General features: G+C 34.1%; 1 protein-coding gene across 8 annotated transcripts in view; it reads right to left on the bottom strand.

The window, feature by feature from the left end:
* LOC135197931 (multifunctional protein CAD-like) overlaps positions 1 to 14,948 on the bottom strand; it is a 271,724-nt gene that overhangs the window by 23,261 nt on the left and 233,515 nt on the right. For 5 of the 8 annotated variants that reach the window (XM_064225193.1, XM_064225192.1, XM_064225195.1 and 2 more), the window contains 8 exons: positions 9,879 to 9,996; positions 9,398 to 9,528; positions 8,605 to 8,769; positions 8,035 to 8,196; positions 1,732 to 1,900; positions 1,498 to 1,530; positions 1,120 to 1,235; positions 526 to 741 (listed from right to left, as the gene is read on the bottom strand). In XM_064225193.1, the coding sequence (XP_064081263.1) occupies positions 526 to 741; positions 1,120 to 1,235; positions 1,498 to 1,530; positions 1,732 to 1,900; positions 8,035 to 8,196; positions 8,605 to 8,769; positions 9,398 to 9,528; positions 9,879 to 9,996 (1,110 nt within the window). The remainder of the gene's footprint in view (positions 1 to 525; positions 742 to 1,119; positions 1,236 to 1,497; positions 1,531 to 1,731; positions 1,901 to 8,034; positions 8,197 to 8,604; positions 8,770 to 9,397; positions 9,529 to 9,878; positions 9,997 to 14,948) is intronic. The other 3 variants (XM_064225197.1, XM_064225198.1, XM_064225200.1) reach the window with 1 other exon arrangement.

The raw sequence follows: 14,948 nt of genomic DNA, 5'->3' as shown, positions 1-14,948 counted from the left end.
GTAACTGATATATACTATGAATATTCAGATTCTGAAAATAAATTGACCTGGATTTAGTAGGTTAAGTAGAGGAAGTCCCTGGTTATCGGCAGGGGTTCCGTTCTTGGCAGGGTGCTGATAAGCGAAAACCGCCATTAACCAAAACTTGGCGATTTATGGCACTTAAGGCAAAAAGTTTCGGTTAATGGTGCCTGTTAGGTATAAATCTATTACGTATCAGCACCTTATGGCACCGACAACCAAAATCTAGCCATGGAACCATTTTATGGCTATAGACAAGCGCCATAAAACTGGATTGCCACAAACGAGTCGGCCAATAACAGGGGACTGCCTTACTGTATATGCACAGAGCACAAATGCTGTTTCCACTAGTATGTACGTAACTACGTACTGTATAACAATATACCAAATTTTCACTGTACATAATCTGTTCCCAGTGATGATACAGAGTAAATATAATAACCAAATCTCTAAAAGACCATCTAAAAATAAGTTAATACTAAGTGCATGAGTAAGTTAACATACCTGTCCATCAACATATGCTACCTCTCCACGCAGCACTACTCTCTGAACACGACCAGTCACTTTCATGCCAGCAAAAGGTGTCCACTGAGCTTTGCTAAATGGTGGTTTATCAGGTATAGTCCATTGTGCATCTAAATCAACTTCAATGTATGTCCTAGGTTGACGTGGAAGGTGGAAGATTCTTCTTGGGTTATGATGAAGTTTGTTGATCAAATCCTAAAAATATTCAGTTTCTATAATAGATGTATGAGTCTAGAGTTTCTATAATAAATGTACGAGTCTGTGGGTAAGCATAATACAGCTTTTCTTTTATTAATAAATTTATTTGCTAAAGAGCTGTGGAAGTACAAAAATTAATGTGTATAATCAACATCAGCTTTCTTTTCAGAAACAATAAGACCTCTGTTGCAGAAAATCTCAATCAGTACTTATCAGTTCATTTTATCTGCAATTACTGTGGTATTTTGCCCACACCCAAATCAAAGATTCTGTCCAAATTACAAATGCACATCATCTTAATATCTCTGAAAATGTCCAAAGTAAAAAATATTTCATGGTTTTGCTTAAAGGAGCAGAAAAACCAATGATACTAACCTCCATTGACAGTTTACCCTGAGTCACGGCTGTTAGTAACAGAGGTAGCATTGTCTCCAAACCAGGGAATCCTGGAGGAGCTTTAAGCCCCATTTTTTCCTCTAAAGTGTGAGGGGCTAAAAAAATAAGCACAATTTAGGAAGGGTTACATGTACATTTCCATGAAAAGAAATTTTATTAGACTAAACAAAATTTCAGATAATATAGAGAAAAATGTTATGCATGAAATCTCTTTTATATGACAGTTTTTTGTTCACTGAACTTTCATCACTATTAAGTGAAATTATTGTGCATAAATAATAAAAAATATGACCAGAATGAAATGATTATCACTTACCAAATTCAATATAGGACTAAAATAAAATAATTATCACTTACCACATTGTTTAAAATCCTCTAAATCAGAATTTTCTATGAAGCATGAAATGAACCATATTCTTTTATTACGATAATATTGATGCAAGTAGCTAAATTATATGGGTAGCATATCACATGAAATTTCATATGTAATAAAAACAAAACACTTGAATCATTATATGCATACAAAAGATATCTTCACATTACTGTATTTGAACAAGTGTGATGCAAAAACAAATAATAATGGATCCTCACCATGATCAGTTGCAAAACAATCTATGACATCTAAATTTTCCCACAGAGCATCCTGGTCTTCTTTCGTGACAAGTCTTGGTCTGACTTCTCCCTTTGGACCCAGTTCATCTAAATCATCACATGTCAGGAACAAGTGATGTGGACATACTTCACATGTTACTGGGACTCCCTAAAAGTAAGCATACATAAACAGGGTCAATTAAAATGCCATCCATGGTCAGTTCAATTAAACCAGAATCTACTCTAGACTGGTGACTCAGGTGACTATCCTTCATAAGTATGATGAGGCAGAGGCAGCCTGAGGCATAACATGTCTAACCGACTGCTTTGGGCACCCACAACGTTGGGGGGCCCCCAAGAGTGCTTGAAAAATATTAAATTAACCAAAATTAGAAAAGCAAAAATAACTAAATGAAATATAAAATAACTAAATAAAATACAAAATAAGTAAAAAAATAAGTTTTGAAAATTATCCAATACAATTAATCACAAGCCGCGACTGTAATCTTGCCTCTATTTATGTACTACTCTGTGGTGCAACTCCAATTCCATTTGATTAATTTGTGAAGTTAAGATATATATATATATATATATATATATATATATATATATATATATCTATATATATATTATTATATTCTATATATATATATTATTATATTATATATATATATTATAATATATATATATATACATATATATATATACATACAGTGGTACCTCGAGATACGAAATTAATCCGTTCCGAGGCGGCCTTCGTATCATGAGTTTTTCGTATCTTGGAACACATTTTACATGTAAAATGGCTAATCCGTTCCAAGCCCTCCAAAAACACCCCAGTAAATTATATTTCCAGGCCTAAAACACATGTTCTAGCGTTACGGCGCCGATCCGACGGAAGAAATATGACCTCAAAAAGGCAAAATACTGTACATACTTGAGTAATATTCAACTGCATGTAATGTTCAACCCCATTTTTACTGCATATATGACTTTAGCATATGTCCCTTAGCAATAAGCCTAGCCTATGTTAGCGGTTGCTACTGTAGCCTAGTCTATGATTCTGACATCTAAACCTAAGAGCTAAAAGCTTAGAATATGCCAATAAAATGTATAAGTAATCAGTATGTAACTCATTTCAAATAATTATTCATTTATCATTAACTATAATACACAAACAAACAAAAAAACAAACCTTCCAATCGATTGTTTACATTCAGCTCTTACCCGTCTTACGAGTATCGAACGAGCGCCAAGCAATCATTTTTCCTAGCACATAGTAAGCCATAAATTGTCATTAGTATCTCTCTTCAACTAATGAAACTACCAAACAGTATAATAACCATTCATTTCTATTCTTTATTCTATCTTTACCTAATGGAGATACCGAGTTACTGACAGCTATAATGACACATACGTATACGTAACGTAATAATAAAACAGAAGAAGAATTCTAAAAAATACGTATTTGTTGGCAGTCTGATTTATTTTATATTTTATGATATCTAATTCACAATTTTTTTTATTAAATGTATTGCATGTACTCATTTCAAATAATTATTAAGTAACCATTAACTATGATAAACAAACAAAAAAAACTTCCAAACGTCTGTTTACATCCAGCACTTACAAGTATCGAACGATCGCCAAGCAATCACTACACAGTAAGCCATAAATTTTCATTCTCTCTCTTCAACTACTGAAACTACCAAACAGTATAATAACCATTCATTTCTATTCTTTATTCTATCTTTACCTAATGTTTTTTTTTTTTATTAAATGTATTGCATAAATAAGTTTTTCAATTTACAGCATCCTTTTACCAATAGAATACTTAAAGCACAAGGGGTAGATGCTGACCAATAGGAGAGCAGGACCTTATGGGGTGACTAGCATCAGGAACCAATGGGAGAGCGGGAGGATGGTGGCGAGTTTACTCAGTTGGCGGCACGAGAGTTTTAAAATTGTTCTCGGTGGTCCGGGCGAATCTCGGGACTTTACAGCAACAACCTTTCGTATCTTGAAAACTCTTCGTATGTAGAGCAGTAAAATTTTTCACATTGGCTTTCGTATCTCGAGTTTTTTGTAAGTAGAGCCTTATATATATATATATATATATATATATATATATATATATATATATATATATTTAAACATATTTATACATATATTTATATTTATATATATATATATATATATATATATATATATATATATATATATATTTATATATATTTATATTTATATATATATATATATATATATTTATATATATATATATATATATATATATATATATATATATATATATATATATATATATATATATATATATATATATATATATATATATATATATATATATATATATCTTATATATATATATATATATATATATATATATATATATATATATATATATATATATATATATATATATATATATATATATATATATATATATATATATATATATATATATATATATATATATATATATATATATATATATATATATATATATATATATATATATATATATATATATATATATATATATATATATATATATATATATATATATATATATATATATATATATATATATATATATATATATATATATATATATATATATATATATATATATATATATATATATATATATTATATATATATATATATATATATATATATATATATATATATATATATATATATATATATATATATATATATATCCATATATATATATATATATATATATATTATATATATATATATACTACCCATATATATATATATATATATATTATATATATATATATATATATATATATATATATATATATATATAGTATATATATATATATCTATAATATATATATATGTATACCATGAAAACTAATACACTTTAAATACAGGTATATTAGTAGTACGTATTAAGTTAGGTATTGAATGGTCCAAATTGTTATAGTATTTCATTGTTTATAGGTCAATTTAGCTTTATTATGAAATTTACTGGGGTGTTTTTGGAGGGCTTGGAACGGATTAGCCATTTTACATGTAAAATGCGGTCCAAGATACGAAAACCTCATGATACGAAGGCCGCCTCGGAACGGATTAATTTCGTATCTCGAGGTACCACTGTACACCATGTACACAAATACTTTATTTACAGGTACGTACATATTAGTACTAGTACGTATTAAGTTAGGTATTGAATGGTCCAAATTGTTGTAGTATTTCATTGTTAATTGGTCAATTTAGCATTATTATAAAATTTACTGAGGTGTTTTTGTAGGGCTTGGAACGGATTAGCCATTTTACATGTAAAATGCGGTTCAAGATACAAAAAGCTCATGATACGAAAGCCGCCTCGGAACGGATTAATTTCGTATCTCAAGGTACCACTGTATCTGAAAAACCTGACTCTTAAATTGGTGCAACAGATAAGTAGAAAAATACTTCAGTTTGGGATACAAGCATGAAATTTGGCACAAATGCTCATTTTAACCCCTCTTTTGAAATCTGGGTGTCCATGCAAAATTTCAATATGGCCACTACTTTTCAAGATGTCCACTTGTTTCGATTTCTGACACTTGGAATAAATCATTATTCAGATAATAATGTCTTCCTGGGTAGAAGAGTTAATTGAAGACATCACCATAACTACTATACTTTTTACCAATGTGATAAAGATGATGTACAAAATGGCCACCATGAAACATTTTGCTATCTATACCTACATTTATGAGGCCAGAGAATCTGTTTCTGGCATGTCTATAGGGCTATTATCAATATTACATCTTGGAAAGGGATCCCATAATGCTACCGAAAAGTATACAAACACAAAACTATAATGGAGTATGATAATCTATATCAATATTCGCACTGTCTCAATGTCGTTTTTTATGCCTGAAATGAATGCCAAGATTTTAAAGATGCATACTGTCACCCGTTAGTGTGACTAAATTCTCATTCAGATGTATCTGAAGCATCATTTGCAACATTATAAGTTACACCTCACATTATGATTATGCCTCACATTTGCAGCTACACAGCTGTGCATGTAAGCCCAAGCCTGTAGCATTTGAACCTGCCATGGCAACCAGACCTGCAGCCACATTTTGTAAGCTGTTCACAATTCTTTGCAATGAGGGATTTGGCTGTCCAGAAAAATTTCCAGTCTTTGCCAATTTTTCCCAACGCCAGTCAACTGGACTGAGCTTCTGACTGGTGTAGAAATGCCTGATCTACACCACCTGTCGATATGCTGAACGTTTGGTGTGTAGAAGCAGAGCTGCTCTAGTTGGAGGGATGGCTTCAAATGGTCTCTGCTTTCTGGCAAACAAATCATATGGTCTCTGTTTTCTGGCAAACAAGTCAAGTCTGGCCTCATCCACATTGCCAACAATGCTTGACCTCTCATACACAAGAACCACACACTTATACAGAAGCTTCAAATCACCATCTTCAATGGTTGGTGGGTACTTGTTGAGTTTGGAAAAAACTCAAGTGGCCTCAGGAAAAATGTTCCAAGTCTGTCATGCTGTTTTCTTTCCTTTATTTCTAAAGGCTGAGACTGCATCACAACCTGTAAATGCATGGAAGAATAGCAAACCTTTGGCCTTCTCTTGACCAACATTGTTGTACCAATGACAAGGACATCTGTGTCATGGGCTTTGACCATACCATCACAGACTTGCTCCTTGTCTTGCAGCAAATCTGGTCTTATGGACAATGATGTGGTTGTCTGCCTCCTCATGAGAACATTTGTCCAGTTCAGGTAGACTCACTTTGTAAGTGCTAAGTGCCTAGATTCCCTTGGTCACAATGACCAAGTTTGGTGCAGACATCCGAGCAATATTGCTCGCTTTGTAGCATGTAAGTTAAGCAGCATTTCACCAACATCCTGGAATAATGGCACAGTGGTTGAAATCATTATGTACCCATCATGATCAGGATTATGATGTACAGAGGCCAAGGAAGAGTTAGACCTTCATTTTTCTTGTCATCCTGGCAAAGACAACATTTGCTCCTGTCAGTCTTCCTTTTGCCTGTGATGGAATTCACACTTGCTATTATGAACTAAGGTTGAGGGGGTATCCTTTTACCACATTAATATGATATGCACATAGCCCAATCATTTATCCAGTGCCATTTACCTAAGTTGTGTGATCTGTACACCATCTGGGTAAGTAGCTATACTTGGAAAAATCATGTAGAGCCCAACTTACATTTGGCTCGGCTTCCCCACACTGGCACCTCCTGTTACCAAATTCAGGCGCAACTGTCTAACTAGATCTACCAACTACATAGTATATAGGTACTTTCTACCAGCTAATTGATATGGGGTTATTAGACAGCATTTGGGACACTAAACTACACTAAAGCAAAGCTAGGTACAGAGCAAGTAAAGCAAAATTAAGTGACACTGAACCCCATGCTGAGTTGCACAGCATTGTAGCCTAGTCACCAATGTGCCCTGATTGCACAAACATTCACTCTTCTAAATTAAAACTCAAGACAAAACCATCACCTAAATTATATATAGACTTGGAAACTATTATGGTACTAAACAGGAAGACATTAGCTATATCATGCCTAGCCTATTCAATCCTGAGAAGTGATTGTTTAAGGTTTTTAGCTGCCATATTGGATGCCATTTTTTTTTCATTTAAAGTATGCTACTACTATATGGTTGAATTTGAGTTGAATATAGAATTTTGGCCAAAGGCCAAGCACTGTAACCTATGAGGTCATTCAGCGCTGAAATGGAAATTGACAGTGAAAGGTTTAAAAGGTGTAACAGGAGGGAAACCTGGCAGTTGCACTAGTATGAATCAAGTGTTAGGAAAGGGTGGAAAGTAAGATGAAGAAAGTTGATATGAAAAAAGGTACAGTAAAAGGAATGAAAGTGGTTGCAGCTAAGGACTGAAGGCACACTGCAATGAACCTTCTGGAGTATATTTTAGTGAAAAATTATGCTAGGCTAGTCTCTGCTGCACTATAGCTATAGCTATCATGTAGCAAGTCTATAAGATTACTGATGACTTATGCCTCTAAGCTTCCATGTCTTTTAGCCTATATGAAAAAAAATTAAGATAAAATAACGAGACAAAAAATGTATTCGCACATAAGAATAAAATTGTATCAGGTTGGGGCTATAGGTACTACAGTAGTATTATGTCTTTGGTTAACATAAACTACTACATAGTATGGGGACATTACATTTCTGGCTACATGACTGAGGAGAATCTCTTCCTTGTGAGTCATATGACAAACATGAAAGGCACTTACTTTAGCCTTGGCTGCGCGAATCAGGAGAATTTCTTCCTTGCGAGCGATGTGACAAACATGAAGAGGTCTTCCTGCAAGCTGAGCCATCATGAGTGCAGCTGCTGTAGTACGGCCCTCAGCATGTACGCACACAGGTAAGTGACTAGGCCACGACTCCAAGTGCTATCAAAAGCAGTAAACATTCTTTCAGTTTGCACACTTTCCCTGGAGTACTTTTCTATATTATAATATAATTAGGAATTCTGTCTAATAATTAATGTGATCATCCTCACATTTTCAGTTAAAAAGCCGGCCAATAGTAGTAATATACACATAAAGTTACTTTAATAAATACTACAACTTCCACCATTGGTAAGATTCTGAGTGATCTCTTCACAGTTTTATAGATTTGTTAATATTTGTATGTAAAGCAAAAACTTTAACTCTTATTATTTATTAAAAAAAAAAAACTCTTCATAATGAACTTGCGGCATGGACTTTATACAATTATATATAACATCTGGAAAGAAAACTATGTCTTTAAATCAAGACAATATAAACTAGCACCGTTTAATCTCAAAACTTTTTTACCTTCAACCAAGTGGTTGTATCATCCAGACGCAAGGTTGTGAATGTCTCATTTAAGTACATCTTCAGTGCAGCGACTCTAGGAGCTAGCTGAGCTAAGGAGCTGTAGTTATCACAAGATGCTCCCACGAAGATAGCATAATCACAGCGTGCTCCCCGACTTGCAAGCTAAAGAAAGTTTATGAAATTTTTAATGTATTTTAAAAACCCAGCATCAAAGAATTTTGAATCTCTTACAATAAACAATAGTTGCTTAATAAGGACTAACAATGTTAAGAACATAGGTTAACAAAAGGGTCTACAGCTCAAACACACGAAATATTTTGAATAGCTTGTTGTCAAGCAGATGTTCTATTATCCACAAATCAACATGTATTATAATAATTATAACCACGAAACAATAACGACTATACTGTAAATCTGCTGACAAATCATTACTTCTGAGAACCGTAAAGAAGCAAAAAGCTACTCTTCTTTTATGAGATACTGTCAACAATATATACTGTATTCTACAGTAATGTAAATGTCTATGATATTCTTATACAACAACAATAATATTAACAGCAACCACCTAAACTGTTTGTCTTCATGTGGCGTTTATATTATTAATGAGCTTGATTTTAAAACAAACAAGCTTTTAAAGACTGTGAAGTTTAACCAGAAAGGCTTTTAAGGCCAAACATTTAAACGGTCCACATTGGTCTAAGAGGTGTAGCTGACAAGCTTAAAAAATTTAACCATTTCAAGTTGGGGAACTTTAGGTCCCAAAACTGGAAACACCAAGACTGCACAGTACCTCCTTTGTGTATGTTAAAGCAGCAAGGTCAGTAACAGGAGGCTGGGTGTTGGGCATCGCACAAATCAAAGTTACACCTCCAGCAAGCGCCGCTGCCGTACATGATGCCCAGTCCTCTTTATGCGTTGCACCTGGAAAATATTGCCTTTTAAACATGAATTTTTTTTATTGCACTGCAAATGGCAATGGACCTTTTGCTTTCCAGGAGTTAAAACAAATGGCTGTCCATATTTTAATAAAAAAAAAAACCTGAATTACAGTAATAGTTTCCTGACCTGAATGTATAAAGCTTTTAAACTGCTTATGCTAATTGTTGTCATAAATAACAGACGATCACCATTAAATGAATTAATCGAAGGACATTCCATACGATGTATCACAGACCAATGACGTGCATGAAAAAAAAGAGGTTGCAGAATATATCAAAATACTGTTTTTAAGAAGCGCTATATAAAATCCACAACGTGTTTAGTATTCTTACCAGGCTCTCTCACATGAACGTGTACATCAATGAGACCAGGGAGCTTCACAATTCTTCGTGATGTCACACAGTCCACATGAGTTTTCAAATCAGGAGCACCTCCGATCAGACGCAGAGCCTGAGAATACAACGTTACGTGAATAACGTGAGTAACAATAATTAGAGTGGCAAGAATCATATACAGCAGGTGATTTATGTCAAATAACATTGTCGTTTTTAAGAAATGTTAGCGAAGCTTAGTTAACAGAATAATTTTTTGCACGGGAATGATAAAATGCACAAATGGATAACACCACACAAGGTATAAAGCCAGCAAGGTACATAATCGATTTACTTCAAGATGAATACTTTTGGACGAGTGGCACACTGAGCAGACGATTAGTAAATCATGTCTTCATAATCCATGCATGAATCATATTAGAGCCCAACTAAATTTCAAACCAATATAGCAGATGAATCTCGACAATTAGTACTTTGCAAACTACTGATTTAGTTTCGTGGATATGCGTTTAGGAACAAATGTTATATATAAAGAAACAAAAATATTATATGTGCTATTCCTATTCTGGCATCAGGTACAAAATAAAGTTTAAATTCTATTACATTTAGTAAACAACACCTACAACAAACAGAAACAAGTGTCTTAATAACACCAGACTTTACCTGTCTATAATTAAAAAATAAAACACTTATGCATCTCAACTTACGTCAAAAGATGCATTAACAAAATTCTTAATGTCTTCTACACCAACAAAGCTTCTTTGCCTCTTAAATTTTGCCCTTTTCTGCTCATCCAATCTCTCTTCCTCTTTATCCTCGTGTTCTCTTAAATCGAAAACCTCTTCCCCATTCTCGTTCCTGACAGCGGAGTTCTCCCAGCTGTTCACTGTGATCCTAACTACCGATGAGCTCCTAGGTACGGAGGGATTCTTAATCTCGAAAGGGCTTCTGGTTATAGAGGGGCTCCTATTGACCCCACGTATATCTTTCAAACTCACCTCTGGAGCGTCCGACTGAACCTTTATTAAACAGGTCACAGGAGAATCCCTGAGTTCCTGTCTGCCCACAGTTCGATCCTTCTCCATGTTGGATTTGATGCCTCCACAGAGATTCCTGGTTCCTTGCACGGCCCCCGGGACAGAACTTTCTCTAATACTTCCTTGGGACTCCAAACGGTGGAGGCTCTTTGCCATTGTTACTGAATTAGTATGTGTGGTCAGGACTGTTTGGGTTTGATTACGAGAAGGTTTAAGCAGTGGAGGTGGTGCTGGCAGATGGTTGCCAACGCCTCGACCCATACTGTGCGTTCCCTCACGAGGAGGCAAAGGGGGTTTTGCCTCTTTTTGCCTCACAGCAGAACGAGTAGACCGTCTTCTGTTGGTCAGTGGATCTGTGGCCAATTTCACATCGTCAGGGCAGTTGGGCAGTTCACTCATTTTGTCAATGACTTTCACTTATGATGACCGATATAATTAGAGAATGTGAAAGCCGTTTGATCTATATGATGGTTTTCTTTTACAGTTTTTTTTATTTTTTTTTTTAAGATACCATTTATTGAAATAAGTTCATATAGCTTACTGCTAAGTCTTTCCAAGACTGCTGGCCTGGCTATGTCGAATTTGAAGCTTAATGCTGGAGACAACAAAGATTAAACTAATTACAAAACGTTTAATTTAAGTATTCGTTTATCATTCATTTGTTAGAAAGTTAAATGAGAGATTCGGTTAAATGTTCACAAGTAGGTATAATTTTAATTCAGAACCATATACTGCTCCAAGTGGTTTTAAAGAACGATGTAAATCAGAACAAGAAATTTTTTTCTTTAATTTTCCCTAGAAGAACCCGAGAGGCAAAATAAGTTTAACGGCTCAGGGAATTGTTGATCAAATGAAAACAAGAGCCAATTCCATGCTACGTGCATACATTTCTTTCAATTCCACACCGTGTGAAGATATTTATCAATACGTGGGTATAAAAAAAAAAAAAACTTTAAAATCTCCGCTTTTTAACCAAGGCTATGATCAGCAAGAAAGGGGACTATTCGCCTAAATGAACATGTTAGTCTCATAAAAAAAAGTGCGAACAAATTTAACACACAGAGATTGGTAATCCACACGTATAAACACCACCCACCCCACACACACAATACTACAACGACATAACCCAAAACCGGAAATTACTGAAAACTACAAGGCAACAGTAGATGAACCCAAGATCATAAAAATCTAACAAACGCACACTAAACAAGCTATGTATGATAATATCATGGTTTCAACATTTGTGTTTTCTAGATGGCGGACTATTTATTTTTTTATTAATTATTAATCGAATGACATGAATAGAAACTAATTTCTGCTCGCTCTCTCTCTCTCTCTCTCTCTCTCTCTCTCTCTCTCTCTCTCTCTCTCTCTCTGTGTCTCTGTCTCTGTCTCGCTCCTCTCTATCTCTCTCTCTTCTTCTGTCTGTCTCGGTCTCTCTCTACTCTCTCTCTCCTCTCTTCCCTCCCCCTCCCCCCCCCCCCTCTCCTCTTCCCTTTAGGGTATTTTTACAACCATATGGAGATTAAGTGAAGTAAATGATCAAGTTTAAGTTTTCAGATATGTCAAAAATAAAGTATGCAAGGTCCTACATTCCTCATCAGTCTGAATGATAAACAAAACTCCCTGATAAGGACCAAATGAGTCTGACGGACAAAGACACGTCGAGTAGGTGCTGAGTGACTCGGTATTTTCACGCGATAAGGGATGATATCACCGCATTCTGATGCTTAGATAATATACCGAATAACATTGAGCTTGATAAAAAAAAAAAAACTCCTAATTCTCTATGAAATCATCTTGTCATAAAGAAGAGACTGAAATAATGAACTATTCACTTTCTCTGGTTCCAGTGACATTAGCTAATAAATATTAAATGTTTATTCATATTAACACCGAAACGAAAACAAGACCGTTCCACAGAACACCCAAATTGCATCCGATTCTGTCAACGACGCATTCGTAGCCCGAGTAAGCGAGAAAATACACGACCTTTCACAGTTATGTCGTAAAACGGCCGCTGTTTTGCCGCTGATAATACGTCACTTCTTCACCCTTGTAATGCCTATATCCTACCTTACCGTGAGGATTACAGTCACTACACCATTCATCATTGAACTGTAACTGAAGGGCAAATTTTCTTTGTTAGATTGCTCTTCACACAAGAGAAAATTATTCACTTTGACAGCTGTCATAAAATAGGCATTCATTTCGTAATTTATCCGTGAAAACTACCACTGTACATATAACAGCACGATGATTTGTTTGTGAAAATATTCCTTCAGGAACGTAACGCACAAGAAATAAAATCTCAATTTCAAATAAGAAGCCATCTCTTAAACGTCTCGATAGTTCTCTGAAGATAGCCGGCCAATAAAGCAGACACCAGTCAGGTTTGGCAACTATTTTTCATTCCTTCACTGTGGCCTTTGATACATAATAATCACACGTCAAGAGTAATTGAGTAATTGTATTTCCACACACACACACACACATATATAAATTATATAAATATATATATATATATAATAAATAATATGTACATATATACACAAATACATACGTGTATACATATATATGTATATGTATATATATATATATATATATATACATATATATATATATATATATATATATATATATATATATATATATATATATATATATATATATATATATATATATACATACCAGCATGCAATTTGTTTATTTAAATTCAGAAGCACTTCGAGCTCCCATTTCTCCATTCGCTATATATTTCAAACTCCAGATAAACAACACATCTGATACACATTACTCGCTCCTTTTTTTCAGATTACAGCTTTTTCCATTAAATGATTAATCACGAAAAATACAAAGATCTCTGGGCATTTTTCTGTACAAAATCTACTTTATCAACTCGGTTTTATAGATAAGATTATCACAGCTATTGCATAAACTGTCATTAAGACGGTCGTCTGACGTCACAACCCAACTTATGTAAAACTGAAACAGACTAACGAACACACAGTGCAAGAACTGTGATTTTGTGCAGCTATCCCTGTAGCGATGGAGTTCTTCTAGAATTTCAAATATTTTCCAAAAGATTCGTGTGCCATTTTCTCTATCTCTACATTACCATGCCAAGTCATTACAAACGACACTTAAGTTTTCAGACGGAAATGTTATACATGAATTCAGAGGGAGCTTTTAGTTAAAACTGATAAGGAAAAATGATGTTGGGGATCATTCACTTTTCTTCTTGAGGCCTCTCTCACCCCCTTCTAAAGGCAACTAACGAAAAAAATACTTTACATGGAATTCCCTCATCCGATCATGCATTACTTTTATATAAAGGCAGAATATAACACGTCAAATTCTGCCTTTATCAAAAAATATACTGATTTCACATAAAAAAAAAATATAACAGACTTTTCTATTCTCAAACAAACAAGCTTGAATAAGCAGAACTCCCTTATCTTTTCAGCATTCATTGACAGATTGTTGTAGATTCATTTCACATCTTATTAATGAGAGAGAGAGAGACATTAAGAGAGATTTAGTATGAGACGAGAGAGAGAGATAGCGAGAGAGAGAGAGAGAGAGAAGAGAGAGAGGAGAGGGGGGGGGCGGGGGAGGGGGGGGGGGGGAATTTTCAAAATCGAATGAGGTACAAAGTGTTCAATGCAGCTTTAATTTCCAAATCTTATCTGAAGCAGATTATCTTCTCTTTAATTCCACGAGATCATCCATGTGCTTGTCTAAGGCTCTCGTATGTCAAAATGATTGCTTACATTAATAATCATAACGATAACCCAACCAAAAAAAATGTATGTACCCCTGAATCTTATCTACACTTAGATCATATCATTAATTATTCTTAATCTATTTTCTGGATTCATACTGGTAAGCAATACAGTTGATGTTATCATTAGTGAAAACTTAAAAAATTTTCATAGTTCCTGTTAGAAGAATATAAATAAACAACAACAACAACAATAGTAATAATAATCCTCATCATCATCAACATATCAGTAGCAACAATAACACACAC

The sequence above is a fragment of the Macrobrachium nipponense genome, chromosome 21 (genome assembly GCF_015104395.2).
Source record: "Macrobrachium nipponense isolate FS-2020 chromosome 21, ASM1510439v2, whole genome shotgun sequence".
NCBI classification, from domain to species: Eukaryota; Metazoa; Arthropoda; class Malacostraca; order Decapoda; family Palaemonidae; genus Macrobrachium; species Macrobrachium nipponense.
The sequence above is the reverse complement of the archived record's forward strand: the minus strand, read 5'-3'. Positions and strand labels throughout refer to the sequence as shown.